Below are 16045 nucleotides of genomic sequence, written 5' to 3'. Positions count from 1 at the left end.
CTCCAGAGCTCTAGTTCCTTTGCCTCTGTCCAGCACGGCAACGTATCAGGACTTCAGCCAGTGAATCAAACTGCCAGACTCCTGACCTGCCTGTAGAGTACCTTCTCTTGGAAAGCTGTCCAAAGGGCAACAGAAACCCGGGCATTAGATTCTAGTGAACGGCGCACCCGCTCCTCAGAATACTCTCAGAATCCAGAATGTGGAGAAGAGGGTGTTCAGATGAAGAACAGAGATAAGAGGTCATTGGTGGATTGAATGATAATACTCTGGGGAGTTCTGATTTCAGGATGTTAAAGAGGAAACAAGAAAAAAAGATGGGTGTAGAGAGTAAATCTAAGTAGTGATAATGGACTGTAGCTAGTCAGGCGTTCAGGCAGCCCAAGACTAAAGCTGGCACTGGGGTGCGGCGAAGGGTGAAACCCAACAGGAGGGTTAGTCTGAGGTCACCCCACCCACAAGGCCTTAGAAACTCTACCCCTCCTAGTGAAATGCTGGAAGGCCTGGCCCCTCCCGGCTGTTGAGATGGGCCTGGAGAAGCTTGTGTGTTTGACGTGGCCTTTGAGGTCATCAGGGTCGCGGGGGGGGCGGGTACCCTAGGCGTGGGAGAGCCTGAAGGTCTCAGAAAGCCGGCGCCCGCCGGGGAATCAATAAAGGAGGCAGAGCGAAGCCGTGGTGTTTTGCTGCGGTCAGGGCAGGGCTGTAACTCGGCTGTGCGCGGCGCAGGGTTCCCGCCCGGGCCTAGGACGGCAGGGACGGGCCCCTCCTAAGCCCCCGGCCGCGGGCTGGAGCGCGCCCCGGCTCCCGCCTCCGGGGCCCTTCCCGTCCCGGCGGGCAGGGAGGAGCGGCGGCGGTCGGCAGCAGCGGCCGGAGCTCTCTCTTCCTCCCGTTGCAGGTGAGCCCGGGGGAGCGGCAGGCGGAGGCGGGGGCGCGCGCCATGCAGCTTCCCGCCGCGGCCTCCAGCCCGCCGCCCCCGCCGAACCGCCGTCCGCAGCCCCTGTGAGGAGGAGGAGGAGGAAAGGCGGCGGAGGCGCCGCCCCCTTGGCGAGCTCCGCGACCTGGAGGCCTCCGCAGGACCCATGGCGGACTCGCCCGCTCTGCCCCTGCGGGAAGGCGGCCCCCGCGCGCCCCGGCCCTCGGCCCCTTCGCCGCCGCCGCGCTCGCGCCCCGGCTCCGAGGCCGAGGAGGCCGAGCTGTCGCTGAGCCTGGCCCGCACCAAGACCCGCTCGTACGGCAGCACGGCCAGCGTGCGGGCGCCGCTGGGCGCCGGCGTCATCGAGCGGCGTGTGGAGCACCGGGTCCGCGCCGGCGACACGCTGCAGGGCATCGCGCTCAAGTACGGAGTCTCGGTGAGCAGGGCGCGCGGCGGCGGGGGCCCCGGGGGTCGCGGAGGCAGCCGGCCGGCCCCGCGCGGCACGCGCTGGAGGTACCGCCGTGGTCGCCACGCCGGACCCGTAGCTGGAGGCGGGCCGCCGCGGCTCCCTCCCCGGGTAGGTGCATGGAGCTCCCGGTGCCCTGCCGGGACAGGGACCAGATCTGCCGTGTGAGGAAGGCCACAGAGGACCGGGGCTTTGGCACCGCTTGGAGCCACGGTCACCCGATTTTCAGCCCCTTTCATACTGTCTACTCAAAGCCGAACTGAGGTGTGGACCTGGGCAGAGTTATATTTTCTGTGTAAACAAGCGCTGTGATGAGTCAGGAAAGGAACAGTTGTTCCCTCAATCGATGGTTCTGGTTCTATCGATTGTTCTTTGTTTAGAAGTGAAATTATATCCCGGGGCACACTGGCAATTGTGAATGTGACACCCGTCGCTAAGCAGCCCCAAACTGTCTTCTAGGTGAGCCGGAAAGCTGTGTTCATTATACATTTATAAGTGTGTGTGTCTTGGGCATATTGCATTACACCTCTGGGAAGAACATGGAAACCTGAGGAAACATTGTTTCACTAAAATTTCTAATAAATAACTCTGAGCTATGTGATGGCTTTTTTACATTTGAGTTCTGTATAAGTTTTCAATATTCTTTCCTGAAGAAGCTTAGACAGCAATGGGAAGAAAGGTGATCTTATCTATATCTTTCTCTTAAAGTGAAACTCTTTCTGGCCCTGCACCACATGGGAGACTGAGTAATCTGTTTTGCTGGTACATAGATGTTTGCCTAGCAGGTTCTTCTATCATTGAAACAGTTTGAGAGCAGGGGTCTTGCTGTGCAGGTATGTACTGACATTATCATGCCATAGATAATCCCTTTCTGCCCTTTTGGGAATTTCTAAATGTGGACCGAGAAATACAGTTCTTCTGGGCATTGAAGGGGCCTGGTTTGGGTCAGAGCCAGAGGAAAGCAGAGTTGGGAAATATCAGTAGCTACCTTCTGCTGAATGATTGCTGTGTGCCAGGCATTGCATTTGTCCTGTTCCATCTTGTTCTTATTCAGTTTGGTTTTCCTAATAAGCTTTGGAGATAAGTGTAATTAAGGTTTATACTGTTTACAAGATGTATCATGTGTCTGCCAGTACCTACATCACTATTGTCTTGTATGGTACAAAACACTGTAGATATCTGTATTACTAACAGTAGATATAAAAAATGAAAATACAGTGTGAAAAAGAAATTCCTATTAATTTACAGGTGTAATGATTCATGCATTGATAATGAAGCATCAATATGATTGCTTTATGATAGCCTATGTAATTGATACCATTGCTTCATATAGACCAGCCTGTACACTAACGAATGGACCATTTAAAAATGCTTATGGTAAAAAAAAATGCTTATGGTATAGAGTATTATATTCATATTCATAATACAATATTGGACAGATCGTCTCCTTAATTTTTTTGGTAAATAACTCTATAGCTGTAAGTAGTCTATTGCAGGGTTTTTCAACCATAGGACTGAATAATTATTTTTTGTGGGGGGGGTTGTCCCATACATTCTAAGATGTTTAGCAGTATCTCTGACCTCTGCCTACAAGATGCCAGTATTACCTTCCCACCACCATCGAGTTATTGCCAAGTGCTCCCTGGGAAGAAACTCATTCTTTGTTGAAAACCAGTGGTTTATTACATGTATATCATTTACTTTGGGCCCTAAACTAGAGCTGATGAAGTTTTTAGAGACTCTTCCACTAGCTATATAGAACCAGTGAAGGTGATAATACTGTAACAGGGAAGTAATATTCCTGCATTCATTAGTATCTCCAAATATTAATTGAATTACTCATTGTAAATTGAGATTTTAGGTGGAAGCTACAAAGACAGAAAGGTTTCTTTTTTCCCTAAGTGAACAGAAAGAAGTCGTATGAATTAAGTTTCTAATACTGACTGCCAAGATCATCAACATATTTAAGTCATTGTTTAAAGGAGTAAGTGATGATATGTTGGAGATTTAGAGACCCAAAGCAGTGTACCTGGAAATGAAGTCGGTCCTGGCAAACATTTGACTTTAACATCCCATATGGGGCAAAAGCAGAGCAAAGCTCTGCAGTCCTACTTAGAGGAGCAGGAACTCTCAGGAAAGCCTGTCTGCTGCTGACAGCTCCCCAGCTCCCCAGCTGGGAGTCCAGGCAGGACTCAGTCTCTTGGTAGGGGTACTGATAAGAACCAGTAGTATTTTAGGCACTGAAGGTTTCCAGAACAGAGACTCTGATGAGGGGTGAACATAGAGACCCAATTGCCAACCCTGGATTACCAAGGAACAAATTGGAAACTGGTTATTTGAAGTGGTGTTCAACTGCTTGTAGCAGAGTACATCCCAAGGCATGTGAATAGATGTGTTCCTCAAATTTGACAGGAGAATGCCTTGGAACAGACTAGCTGACTTTAAACCTATTGGATCAGAATATCCAGAAAAGGAGCATGAAAAAAATATGAAAAAATCTTCATGTTTTACAAGCATGACTTCTTTGTTTTTCCCCAAAGCACTGTCCTTTCTTGGGTTTTTTGCACTTGCTATTTCATCTATATGAAACATTCTTTCCCTGATAGCTGCATGCAGGACCCACTTCATGGGTGTGTGACCTGGGCAGCCACCCAGAACCCCGTGCTTTAGCAGAGCCCTGCACTTGGTTTAATGCTCTTTCATTACCATCTTGAATGTTTAATAATTTGTGAACAAGGACCCTATTTTCACTTTTCACTGGGCTCTGCAGATTGTGTGACTTGTTTCCTCACTGCCTTCAAGTCTTTGCTTAAATGTCTCCTCCATGAAGCCTTCCGGACTACTTGCTTAAATGTCTCCTCCATGAGGCCTTCTGGACTACTCTGTCAAGTTGCAGCCGTCCTCCACACTTGCCCCCTCTCCCTGCCCCACCTTATATTCCCAGCAGCATTTATCATTCCTTCTGCTTTTTCTTTTTCTTTGTTTGCAGCTTCTATCTTTCTGGGTAATGACTAAATAAAAATTCATTCCCTCATGGAACTTTTATTTTAGTCAGAGGAGACAGTACGTAAACAAACAAAATATGTTGTATGTCAAGTACTGATGGGCGAAATGAAAGAAAATTAAGCAGGGAAAGGACATACAGCTGGTGGAAGGGCTGCCATTTAAAATGGTAGGGCCATGGAAGACCTCACTGAGGAGGTGGCGAGGGAGGGAGACATGCTGAGATCTCTGAAGGACATTCCACGGGGAAGGACCAGTGAGTAGTGCAAAGGCCCTAAGGTGGGAGCATATTGGCAAGTTCTGGGAATAGCAAGGCTGGTGCTTAGAATGCAGTGGGCTGTGTTTGGACCAGATCACTTAGGGCCTTAAAGGCCATTGTTAAGAACGGTGTTTTTCTCTGAGTGAGTTGGGAAGCCTTACAGGCGTTTGAGCAGAACAGTGACATAGATCTGATTTATGCACTAAAAGGATCACTCTGGCTGCTCCTTAAGAGAATAGGCTGTAGCAGGGAGTGCCAAGGCATCAAGGACAGATAGGATGGAGTTTGCAATCATGCAGGTGGGAAGATAGTAGCTTGAAACAAAGTAGTAGAGAGGGTAATGTAAGTGGTTGGATTCTAGATGATTTGTTGATATGCTACAAATTTTCTGCTTATTTGTTTACTATTTTGTTTGAATATCTCTTCCCAGGAGATAGGCCCAGGGATCCAGAAGGCTTCTCTATAGGAAAGAAAAATATGGACATTCCATGGGGAAGACAGTGTAGCACAGAGAAGGCAAATAGTGACTCTGTGGCATCTTACTACACTGATGGACAGTAACTGCAATGGGGTATGGGTGGGGACTTGATAATATGGGTAAGTGTGGTAACCACATTGTTTTTTCATGTGAAACCTTCATAAGAGTGTGTCTCAATAATACCTTAATAAAAAGAAAAAAGAAAAATGTGGGCATTCAAGAACATGGCCAGGTTTGACTACCTGATGGATCCCAGTTCTTCTGCTAGTGACTTAGAAAATATCTTAATGACCCGTCCCACCATTTGTTTTAAAGTCACTCATACATCTTGATAACTGACATGAATTATTATTTTTTACCTACTTATTATTGAGCCTGGTTTGTTTGAGGCCATGCTAGGTTTTGATGCTACAAGATAATATATGCTATCCTCTTTTTATTCTTGGTGAGTTTAATCAGCTGTGCTTTCAATGCCTGTAGCTGCTTGAGAAGCCAGGCTGCTTGTCTGATTCATTGCTGTATAGTCTGTGTCTAGTCTGAGTCTGGCACATCGTGGGCACCCCACATATGTGTGGACTTAAGCCACAGGAAAGCTTGACTGGTATGAAATCATGGGGTCCTGGAGTTGAGCAGACCCTGAAAGATAGTCCCCAGCTTGGGGGTTGAGTGAGAAGGTGCAGTCTGCTTGACTTGAATTGCAAAGTTTGATCTGAGGCTATGTCTTCAACCTACAGCAAGAAGACTGCTGGTTCTTGGTGCTGGTTCCCTCCTCTTCCACCAGCAGCAGGTCTTCACACCGAATTAAATACAGTTTTAGATTTGAGCATCTCTACCAGAGTTAGAGGCAATTGAGGAAGTGGGTCTGAGAAATTGAAACTATCTGGGCTGAGTTGAGAAACTGTTAAGTACAGTTGAGATATCAGACATGAACTTGCTTGGGTTGGATTTCCCTGGCTGTGCTTATCTCCACCAAGACATTAAGGCCACTTCCCGAACCCAAAATTGCAGATTTATGGCTACGGCTTTTGTGGCGATCCTAGTTCCTCTCAGTTGGATGTACGCTTCTGTAGCAAACAGTTCCAGGCAGCCACTGTGAACTCTTTGTTCAGAGACCCTGGAAAAACACAGAGAACAGCATAGAAACTGAAGGTGGGTAGAAGCCAGTGAGGGGACCTATTATTTGCATAAACTTTTTCTTCCTCTCTTTGCTTTGCTTGGCAACTTGCTGTCCTCTCCACTCTCCAGAGGCTACATTATCTCCAGCACTTCCTGACCAGTTTTATTCCCAGCGTCTTCTCTTTGTCTTGCAATGAGCTTCTGAGCCGAGTTGCTGCTTAACACTTCCCCTAACAGAAGTCACCTTGCTGAGAAAAGGTGAAATGATTGTCATTTTAGGGAGAACAAGTCTTGTGAGTTAGAAGTATAAATGCAGGTAAATCTGTCATGTTTATAACTTAAGCACCTGCTACTGGCAGAAATGTTGACCCTTGCTGGTGGAAGAGAACCATAAATAAACAGTGCCACCTGTAGTGGAAAGGTATGGTAAAGTAGCCTTTAGTAGTTTGGGGTCTTAATAAGATTCTCATGTATCCTTTTTTAAAACAGCTTTATTAAAGTATAATTTACATATGACAAAATTCATCCATAAGTGTAGATAGAATTCAAGGACTGTTAGTAAATTTACAGAGTTGCGCAACCACCACCACAATCCAATTTTAGAACAGTTACATCACCCTCAAAAGATCCCTGTGCCATTGCCCATTCCCTGTTCCCTTTTCCAGCCCTAGGCAACTAGGACTCTACTCTAATCTATAGCTTTGCCTTTTCTGGACATTTCGTTCTAATGGACTCTCATAAGTCTTCTGAAATAGCCTAGAGAAGAAATAAATCCGTTTCCCCTTTAGCACATGGCAATGGAGGAGTCTGATTGCCACCAACACCTAGAACTTAACAGTGGGATGGCAAAGCCAGTACTTGGTAGACAATGATCATGGGAGAATCCTTTCATGTTTAATTAAATGTTTTCTGTAAAATGATAATAATCATCAAATGAGAGTTTGTGTATGGATGAAAATATTCTGTAAGTCACAGTGCTGTGTAAATGTTACTTATTATGTATCTTGAGCTGTTTTTGGAAGAGTTTGTCTTTTTTAAGGAATGGAGGAAGAAAAAGATGTTACCTTCACAGGTAGGTGACCTGGTGAAACTGACCAGAGTAGCCTTCCAGAGAGTTCTTAGCTATGCCCAGCAGCTGCTGTTAAAATACGTTTTGGGGGGAAGTTTCCTGAGTTCTTTCCAAAGTGAATTCACCTTTACAAGATGTATTTACAGGAGAGTCATTTTAAATAAGTTGTTTTTAAGTTATTGGTTGCAATTTGTTCTACCTAATTTCCCCATGATTGACCTTGTGGCCATCCTGTTAACTTTTAATTATTTGTAATCTGTTTCTTAGTGACCAGGCAGTAAATTTCACTGGGTTGTGCTATTCAGTCCTGATAGGGAGAGACTTTTCCAACAAAGTATTTGATTACTGTACCTTCCCACTACTCACCTGGCCCCAAGAAGCTGGGTAGTTCTGGGTCACTTTGGAAAGGTCACACTTTCTATTCTCAGCACTAATTGCGTATTAGGAAATGTTGAACAGAAGGGTGGGAGAAATGGGTGAACTGGTTTGTCTTTTAGTTTAAGTACATTGGATTAAAAAAAAAAGCTCCAGGAGTTGGGTTTTATATTGAAGGCAACATGATTTCCCCAGAGGTAATCCCTTCTCTACCATCCATCCAAGGTCTGGCATGATCTGATCTAGTTTTAGAAGGACAACTCTAGCAGTAACATAGAGGAAAGATGATAGATTGTGGAGGGTGGGGGTAGGGGGTCACGGAGTCCTGTAAGAGCTCCATTTTACTGCCCTTTGCTTTATGTTTTCCCAGCACCACCTAAGACTGTGACAGTGAAAGAAAAATCACAACAGCAATTTTCAAGGGCTGTAAAAAATCAAATCCTTGTCATATCCAAAACTTGAGGCATCTATTTTTATTCTGTTTTTTTTAACATTGAAATTTGATGGCCTTTTATTGTAGTTGCAGTTAAGCATGCTAGAATGTGAACACACTGGACAGTTATCATTACCATAGTCATTGCAATTTGGTAATGCTGGAGTATCAAGGTTGAGATGGTTTCAAGCTTCCTTGACAAGTGTGTGTACTGGATGTGATACAATGAAGGCTCCTTTATTTTATCATGATGCCCACTCATTCATGGAAGAACACCAACCTTTAGAGACCTCTTCCTCATATTGAAAATTTTTAACTTTTTAACAAGATCTTTCAACACAAGGAGTCTAGTTCTAAACCTTTGAGGCAGACTGTTCAGAGGAATTACAAATTTTTGCACGATAGCTTCTTGGCTACTTTTATCCTTGGCAAAAAATAAATTAAAAAAATTTTTTATTGGATATTGGGAAATGTTAAGCAGAGGGCAGGTGGGAAAGCTACACAATTCTCCAGCTCTTCCTTGAACTGGATCATGAGTTTTCTTTGCTTTATGTGAGGTGAAATTTCCAGAACATTAGACCCATCTATGATCAGGTGAGTGTATAAAACATTCCTAAAACACCATTTCACTGTTGGATTATCTGCAGTCTCTTGTCTGTGCTACTGTGGTTTCCTCCATAACTGGGCTTCCCATTTCTACTAATGCCTTTTTCTTGTCGATCCATTTCCCACAATGCTGCCCACACGATCTTAACTGTAATCAGGTTATGTCACTCCCTTCCTTCACCCTCCAATAGCTTCTCATCACATTTAAAATAAAATCCACGCTCCTTACCGTGGCATCCAAGGCCCCGAGTGACTGGAGCTTGCTCCTTGCCCCCTATACTTCAGCCCCACCATTTTCTCCTGCTCTGGGGCATTGCCCCTGCTCTCTGGGCAGGAATGTGTGTGTGTGGCTCTGCATGGCTGGTTTCATTCCTTAACTTTACTATAGGTAGCAGAGTGTTGAGCCTGTGCAGTCGGTTCGAGCCATGGCTTGTAAAGGAGACCAAGTTAAGATGAAATTTACTACCTTTTTGAAAAAAAACCCTTAAAGCTGACACCTCAGGGCAGTGACAACATATATCCAGCTCGTCTTGTTTATATGACATATTCTTTGTAAATCCGTCCTTTGTGGGAGAAATATTTTATTGGGAGAAATTCCTACCTCCTTCCTTCTCATTTGCTGAATGCATGTTAGGATCTGCTCTTACCCATTGCTTTCTCACTTTAACCAAATTTAATGGTAATAGTTGCTAACATTTTTTTAGTGCTTCCTCTGTGCCACGAATTGTTTTAAATGCTTTACATGAATTAATGCATTTAATTTTCATAATGATTATATTGTGTGCAAGGTATACTGTTATTACTCTTACTTTACAGAAAAGAAAACAGACATAGAGAAAGATTAGAAAGTGCAAAGCCAGGATTTGAACCCAGAAAGTGTGGCCCCAGAGCCTGTTTCAAACTACAACTTTATGTTAAGTTCATTTACCTGTTTTCAACTTCAGACTCAAATCTACCCACCCTTACATTTGTTCCCACCTTGATTCTAACTATGGCTGGATATCCCTGATGTCCTTGAGCTGGCGTCCTGTGTATCATCTTAGAGTCGAGACCATAAAGGTCAAAGGACATCTTGAATGCTTGCTGACAACACTGAGCCAGAGATGGTGGGCACAGCTTCTGACCTGGAAGCTCACAGACTAGAGCTGCAGTTCTGCTGGTCATCAGTGAGCCCTGCCCTTCCCTCCCTGCAACTCCCTGCCTACACTCAGCCTTTGGCCCAGACCCCTTTCCTGTGCACCCTGTCGTAGCCTGACTGTGATGCTCCGTGTTGCTTTGAATGATAGATGTGGTGGTCAGGTCCTGCTGGGAAACAGAGTGGGCACAGAGGTATGGGCAGAGATCTTAATGCAGGGACATTTTCCAAAGCATGAGCAGGGTTAAGGGAACCCACAGGGATGGTGAGGCACTAGAGACCAGCAAAAGCAGGGAGACGTTGCCCCTCAGTCTGCAGTGCTGGCAAAGGGAGTGGTGTCCCTGACACCCACGAGACCCGTAGCCTCAGACCAGGGACACCTGGCAAGGGTCCGCAGTAAAGGAATGCAGCCGCTGAGTCACGGCGTGTCATTTTGCTGTTGCCTTCCTTTGGGCAGGAGGCTTTGGGTAGAATGGTACTTAAGAGGCCAGCCTCCTGGAGTTCAGAGCAGGCTCAAGAAGAGTGGGGAGCACCTCATTGGGAGGTGAGGGTGTGCTTAGAGGGAGAATAACCAAGAACAGATAACTTCCTGCCCCTTTCTGATTACTTCTCTGGGTTCATCCTCTATACCTGTTCCTCTGACCTGTATTCATCCATCCATCCATCCATCCATCCATCCACCCACCCGTCTGTCCATCCATCCCTCCATCCATCACTCCCTCCCTCCCAAGCACTTAGTGAGCACTAGACCTTTGTGAGACCCAGGGAAGCTATAGGAATACCGGTTGTTATCCTAAAGAAATTCATAGTTTCTGTTTGATGTTCCCAGCCCTGTCTCAGCAATCAGATCCCGGTGTTCCTATCTGTTTCTGTCATCCATCATTATTCCCAGAAAACAATGACTGTTAGCAGTTGTAGGCTACTGCCGCTAGGCACGTCGAAGGTCACTGTATTAGTGAGGGTTCTTTTATTTACAAGTGACTGAAAACCTAACTCAGATTGGCTTAAGCAAAAACAAAACACACACACATACATCAAAAATGGCATTTATTGGCTCATGGAACTGAAAACTAGAGTATTCTGGCTTCAGGTTCTTTTTTTTTTTTTTTTGAGAGGGCATCTCTCATATTTATTGATCAAATGGTTGTTAACAACAATAAAATTCTGTATAGGGGACTCAATGCTCAATGCACAATCATTAATCCACCCCAAGCCTAATTCTCGTCAGTCTCCAATCTTCTGAAGCATAACGAACAAGTTCTTACATGGTGAACAAGTTCTTACATAGTGAATAAGTTCTTACATGGTGAACAGAAACTTTCGATTTTGATCACGCATTATGAACTATAAACAATCAGGTCAAATATGAATATTCGTTTGATTTTTATACTTGATTTATATGTGGATCCCACATTTCTCCCTTTATTATTATTATTATTATTATTATTATTATTATTTTTAATAAAATGCTGAAGTGGTAGGTGGATGCACTGGCTTCAGGTTTTGATTCAGAAGTTTGATTGCTATTCTCCAAGGTGGCCTTGTTGTCAGGTTCCATGATGTGGCAGGATGGCTGCCACAACTCCAGGTCCATCTCTTCCTAGCCGAAAAATAAGAGGACCTTTCCCCTCCCAAATCCAGCAAAGGCCTCGTTGCATCTCTGCAATATTCTGAGATGGGACTGTGACGGATCATGAAAGGCAGAGCACTGTGATGTTCCAAAGAGCAGGGGCCTGGGCAGGGCTCAGGGGAAGCCCACACACTAAGGGCGGTGGAGGAGGTAGATTCTAGGTGGTAAAAACAGGGGTCACTAAAGGCAGATTAGGACATAACCTGAACCTGGTATGAATGAAGTATTCAAGTTATTTAAATCTTTCAAATCTAAGCCTGAGCATGACCAGAGATACTTAGGATTTTTCAAGTTTAAGTTTGTCTCTGAAATGCACCTGTCCATTCATGTTCTCTTTCTCACCCTTGCCTTCTCTTCTTTAACTAGAAAGCAGAACACAATGACCATCCCACCCTACACAAAAGATACTTTAATGTAGTATATTTACAAGAGAGAAAAGAAAGCTTTAAATGTGCTATTTGTGGGGATACGGCTTATAGTAGGAAAGCAGGAGGAGCAAGATCCATTTAATATTTGACTATTGTTTTTTCAGGCTCTTTGAAGTAGAAATCTAATTTTTTTCACTCATAATCAATTTGGCATTAAAGGATCCCCATAATTTGGTCCCATTAGTCATAAACTTTTATCCTGGTGTCTGCCAGACAGAAATTGTAGCTCATGCATTTAAAGAGCCATGTGCACTTGGTCAAATCAATCATTTCTTGTGCATCTTAATTTCTTCATTAGAAAAGAGAAATACCATCTACTGCCAGGTGCTCTGCTAAATTATATCTCCCTCCCTCCCCACTTCTTCCTTCTCTCTCTCCTTCATGGATATATATATATATCATATCTCCCCTATTTCTTTTTCTTCTCCCTTTCCTTCCTTCCTTCCTTCCATTCTTTTTCTCCCTCCCTCCCTCCTTCCTTTCTGTCTGCCATTCATTCTTTTTTCCTCTATGTAAGTATGTGTATAAACTCTCATTTAATCCTTCTGACAAACCTTATGAAGGGTAGATGATACTTGTTGTACACATGAGGAAACAGACTCAGTGAGAGAAGTAACAAGCTCATGTTCGGATAGTTCGTGTGGGTAGAGCTGGGAATTTGAAACCAGGCTGTCAGATTCCCAAGCCTGTGTGCTTGGCTATCGCACCAAACTGTCTCAGTTACACACCTCAACGGGTGAAAATCCGTGGAACAATGCATGGAAAGAATCTAACACAGAGCAAGTTCCCCAGCTAGCTGGGTTGTGACATCTGCATCTGCATTGTAGTACGGGGTGATGAACATTAGAGTGAGCTCTTTTCCACGGCGCTCAGAACCAGCAGTTTGAGTCCTGTCTGGACTTACCAGCATTGGGATATAGGTGTGCCACTTAACTCTTGAATTTCCATTTGTTCATTGTAAAAAGGAGATGATCATACCGAGATTGCAGTACTGTCATGAAGGGTACATGAGATAATGCATATAAATTCCATTCTCTCTCTCCCTCCCCTCCCTATATATCTGTGGTTTGGGAGAGGCATCCACAGGCTCTGAAAGAGTTTGAGGTTATAGAAACCTGTATTAAACTCTAGCTTCTTCATCTCGCAGTTGTGTGATGATTCCACGGTATGTAATCTCTGAGTTTTGTTTCTTTTATTTGTAAAGTGGATCTTCAAATATCTACTTAGTAGGGTAGAAAGAATGAGATTTTGTATGTAAAGTCCCCCTCATCTGCTTTCCTTACCTGTTCCACCTCTACCCATTCTCCAAGGACCATCTAAAGTCAAAAGAATCAAAATCAGAACCCACCATCTCCTTGCAGCCTTTCTTAATGACTGCAGCCTCAGTCCACACCATTCTTACAAATTCTCATTGTACTCATCTCTGTACCGTCTACTGTATCCATTATACTTACCAAACACAATTCTAGAGACAGTGGAAGCTCTCTGTATGTAGCAGTACTAGTAAATAAATAAATTTTAAAAAATCAGATAACATGAAGGTTAAAATAAGAATGGAATTTATTAAATCCTAAAAATGCTGCATTTTTTAACTTCAGGGATTTAAGGCTGCTTGGTAAAAGCTGCCTTTTGGGGTAAATAATATAGTGGAAGAAGATGAAAAGTTGTTTTTAAGTTGGGAAACAGAATTTCCTGACATTTCTTGGAATAACTGGAGGTATCTGGGGAGATGAATAAACTCAAATTAAGAATCTCAGATTCAGAGAAAGCATTGCACACATTTTACTCATGAATATTTTTAGTTCTGTGTTGTATGATAAGCTCTACTTCTGGATTTGTTTATATATAACTCTGTGTTCCCTTTTTTATATTTTAGATGGAGCAGATTAAAAGGGCAAATAAACTGTTTACCAATGATTGTATATTTCTGAAGAAAACTTTGAACATCCCAGTTATATCAGAGAAGCCTTTGTTGTTTAATGGACTTAACTCAATGGATTCTCCAGAAAATGAAACTGTTGATAGCAGTTTTTCTCATGAAGAGGAGCCAGTAGCAGCTAAGGAAGACCGCTCTCCTCCGAGTCCTCCGGGGGCCACCGTTCAGCCTGTACACCCTGAGGAAGTGTCAGCCAAAGATTTCCTGCAGAGACTAGACTTGCAGATTAAGTTGTCAACACAGGCAGCCAAGAAACTAAAAGAAGAAAGCAGGTAAAAATGTGCCGGTAAAATGTCAGAGGCTAAATAACTTTTAAGAAACCCTTCCTTGGCCAAATCTTTCTTTCTTTTTACTTTAATAAAAAGCTGTGTTTTAATTCTAGAAAACCCTGTTTTTATATATGAAGTCTAAACATTCTACATAGGGCTTTATCTATTTCAATGCTTCTTTTTTATTTATTTGCTTTTTATTTTGGTATCATTAATCTCCTCTTTTTTTTTAAGTCACTGTTATCATAAAACATTTGTTTCTTTGCTTTTGTTGCATAACTGTCTAGCTAGCAATTCTGGATAGCAGCCAAGCACAGACATCAAGTTGACCCCTTCAGAGAAGCCATGCCTTAGAGATTATTTGTGAAAAACTGAATCTTATACAATTTGTCAAAGACATTGTCCATTATTTGTTACCTGGTGTTTCTCTTGTGAGCTTTTTTCTTTGTTCTATAATTTGGTGTTAGGGCGAACCTTTCTCTCTTCTACGGAATTGGTTGCTTTTGTCCTTTATGATTCCGCAAATGGCACAACCTATGGTGTTTACTTTTCTGCCCTGCCTACCATGAAGATTGCCACTAAAATTAATGTTCAGTTCAACAACTACAATATTTCTATTTTAAAATATAAATATAGTTGATATACAATGTTCTATAATATTTCTTATGGTTAGTATATTGTATCCTTTTCCTTAAACTTGGTTTTTTATTTCTATTTTATTCATCTTAATATATGTATGCTGTTTGATGCCTCAAATCTTTTTGAGAAAGAGATGGAGTATTAAAAATATAAACAAATATAAACATGAATACAATCGTTTTATAATTTAATATACTTTAAGCATAATATAAAAATATAAATATATAATATGTACTACTGTTAATTTCAATAGCTGAGACACCAATAATGTAGACAATAAGATACACTTTAATGAGTATTTACATTTCATATAACTTTCAAGGCGTGTATGAATTATAAATTGATATACTTTTGCCTTTCTTTGGCAAGCGGATATTAAGTGGTATAGTAAGTATATGTGTTAGTTTTGTGGATATAGTTTTTAAACACTGATTTATGCTGAATTTCTTTTTTTCAGAGATGAAGAAAGTCTCTATGCAACTTCCCTCTATCACAGTTAGATGATCGGGGGCATAATCTAGCCTGGATTAAGAGATGGTTGGAGAATAAAGAAACCAACAACTGGGGATTCCAAAGCATCCTTTTTGGATCCTCATAGTGCACCTCTTTAAGACACAATTAAGTAGGTCTGCCTCCTGCAGTGGCAGGAAGTGATTAGTTACCTTTGGCTCTTATCATTTTATGTCTTTATGATGGCATGAAAGCAGAATTGTATCCTAAGACTCATTACTTTTATAGGTGGTGGTAGTTTTTAGACTAGCTTTTGTAAATACTAGTTGACATAAAGCATCAAAGACTATATACGTATTCTAGCTAAAAACAATGCTTAGCGCCTGAGAAATCCTAATTGCGTGAACAACATGGTTGCCGTTTAAGTAATGCTGATTTTGCTATGTGTTTATACTTAAGTGCTATATATATATATATTTCAATATGTATTACGCATTATGTATCTAATATAAAGAACCAAATTTTGTCTGCTATTTTGTAAAAAATACAAAAGTCTGAATGAGAAAATAAAGTATGTTTTCATATTTGAGTCTTCAATTTTTCTTCAGTGAAATTGATTTTTAAATTATATTTTTGAAACTGACAGAATCTCCTCCATTTTAATGGTTTTATTGGAATTTTGAAAGAAAAGCTTCAATAGTCTAAAAGCAAAGCAATTATGGTTGCTAGTAACCTTTGCACTTTTATAGTACTTGACCTGATGTGTTTCAGATAGGGTAAAAACAAGAAATACAATCAGAGGAAGATATAAGAAATACCATGCTCTGACACACTGGTGCATCC

The 16045-nt window shown here is 42.5% G+C and overlaps 1 protein-coding gene across 5 annotated transcripts; it reads left to right on the top strand.

Annotated features, from left to right (window-relative positions):
• The first annotated feature begins 590 nt into the window (after window positions 1-590).
• On the top strand, window positions 591-15786 carry LYSMD2 (LysM domain containing 2). Of its 5 annotated transcripts, none has more exons than XM_037021028.2 (3): window positions 591-892; window positions 13785-14116; window positions 15210-15786. In XM_037021028.2, the coding sequence occupies exons 2-3, from the start codon at window positions 13785-13787 to the stop codon at window positions 15250-15252; spliced, it is 375 nt and encodes a 124-aa protein (XP_036876923.1). In that variant the 5' UTR covers window positions 591-892; the 3' UTR covers window positions 15253-15786. The 5 variants fall into 5 exon arrangements, with proteins under 5 accessions (XP_036876923.1, XP_036876921.1, XP_036876922.1 ...); XM_037021026.2 differs by lacking the exon at window positions 591-892 and adding an exon at window positions 893-1346; XM_037021027.2 differs by lacking the exon at window positions 591-892 and adding an exon at window positions 1201-1333.
• The last annotated feature ends 259 nt before the right edge of the window (window positions 15787-16045 follow it).

Source organism: Manis javanica, chromosome 8 (assembly GCF_040802235.1).
Source record: "Manis javanica isolate MJ-LG chromosome 8, MJ_LKY, whole genome shotgun sequence".
NCBI classification, from domain to species: domain Eukaryota; kingdom Metazoa; phylum Chordata; class Mammalia; order Pholidota; family Manidae; genus Manis; species Manis javanica.
The sequence above is the reverse complement of the archived record's forward strand: the minus strand, read 5'-3'. Positions and strand labels throughout refer to the sequence as shown.

Coding starts and splice junctions, on each gene's coding strand:
- LYSMD2 (XM_037021026.2), top strand. CDS start 1,077: ATGGCGGACTCGCCCGCTCTGCCCCTGCGGGAAGGCGGCCCCCGCGCG. Junction 1,347..13,784: donor CGCTCAAGTACGGAGTCTCG/GTGAGCAGGGCG, acceptor TTTATATTTTAG/ATGGAGCAGATTAAAAGGGC. Junction 14,117..15,209: donor AAACTAAAAGAAGAAAGCAG/GTAAAAATGTGC, acceptor TCTTTTTTTCAG/AGATGAAGAAAGTCTCTATG.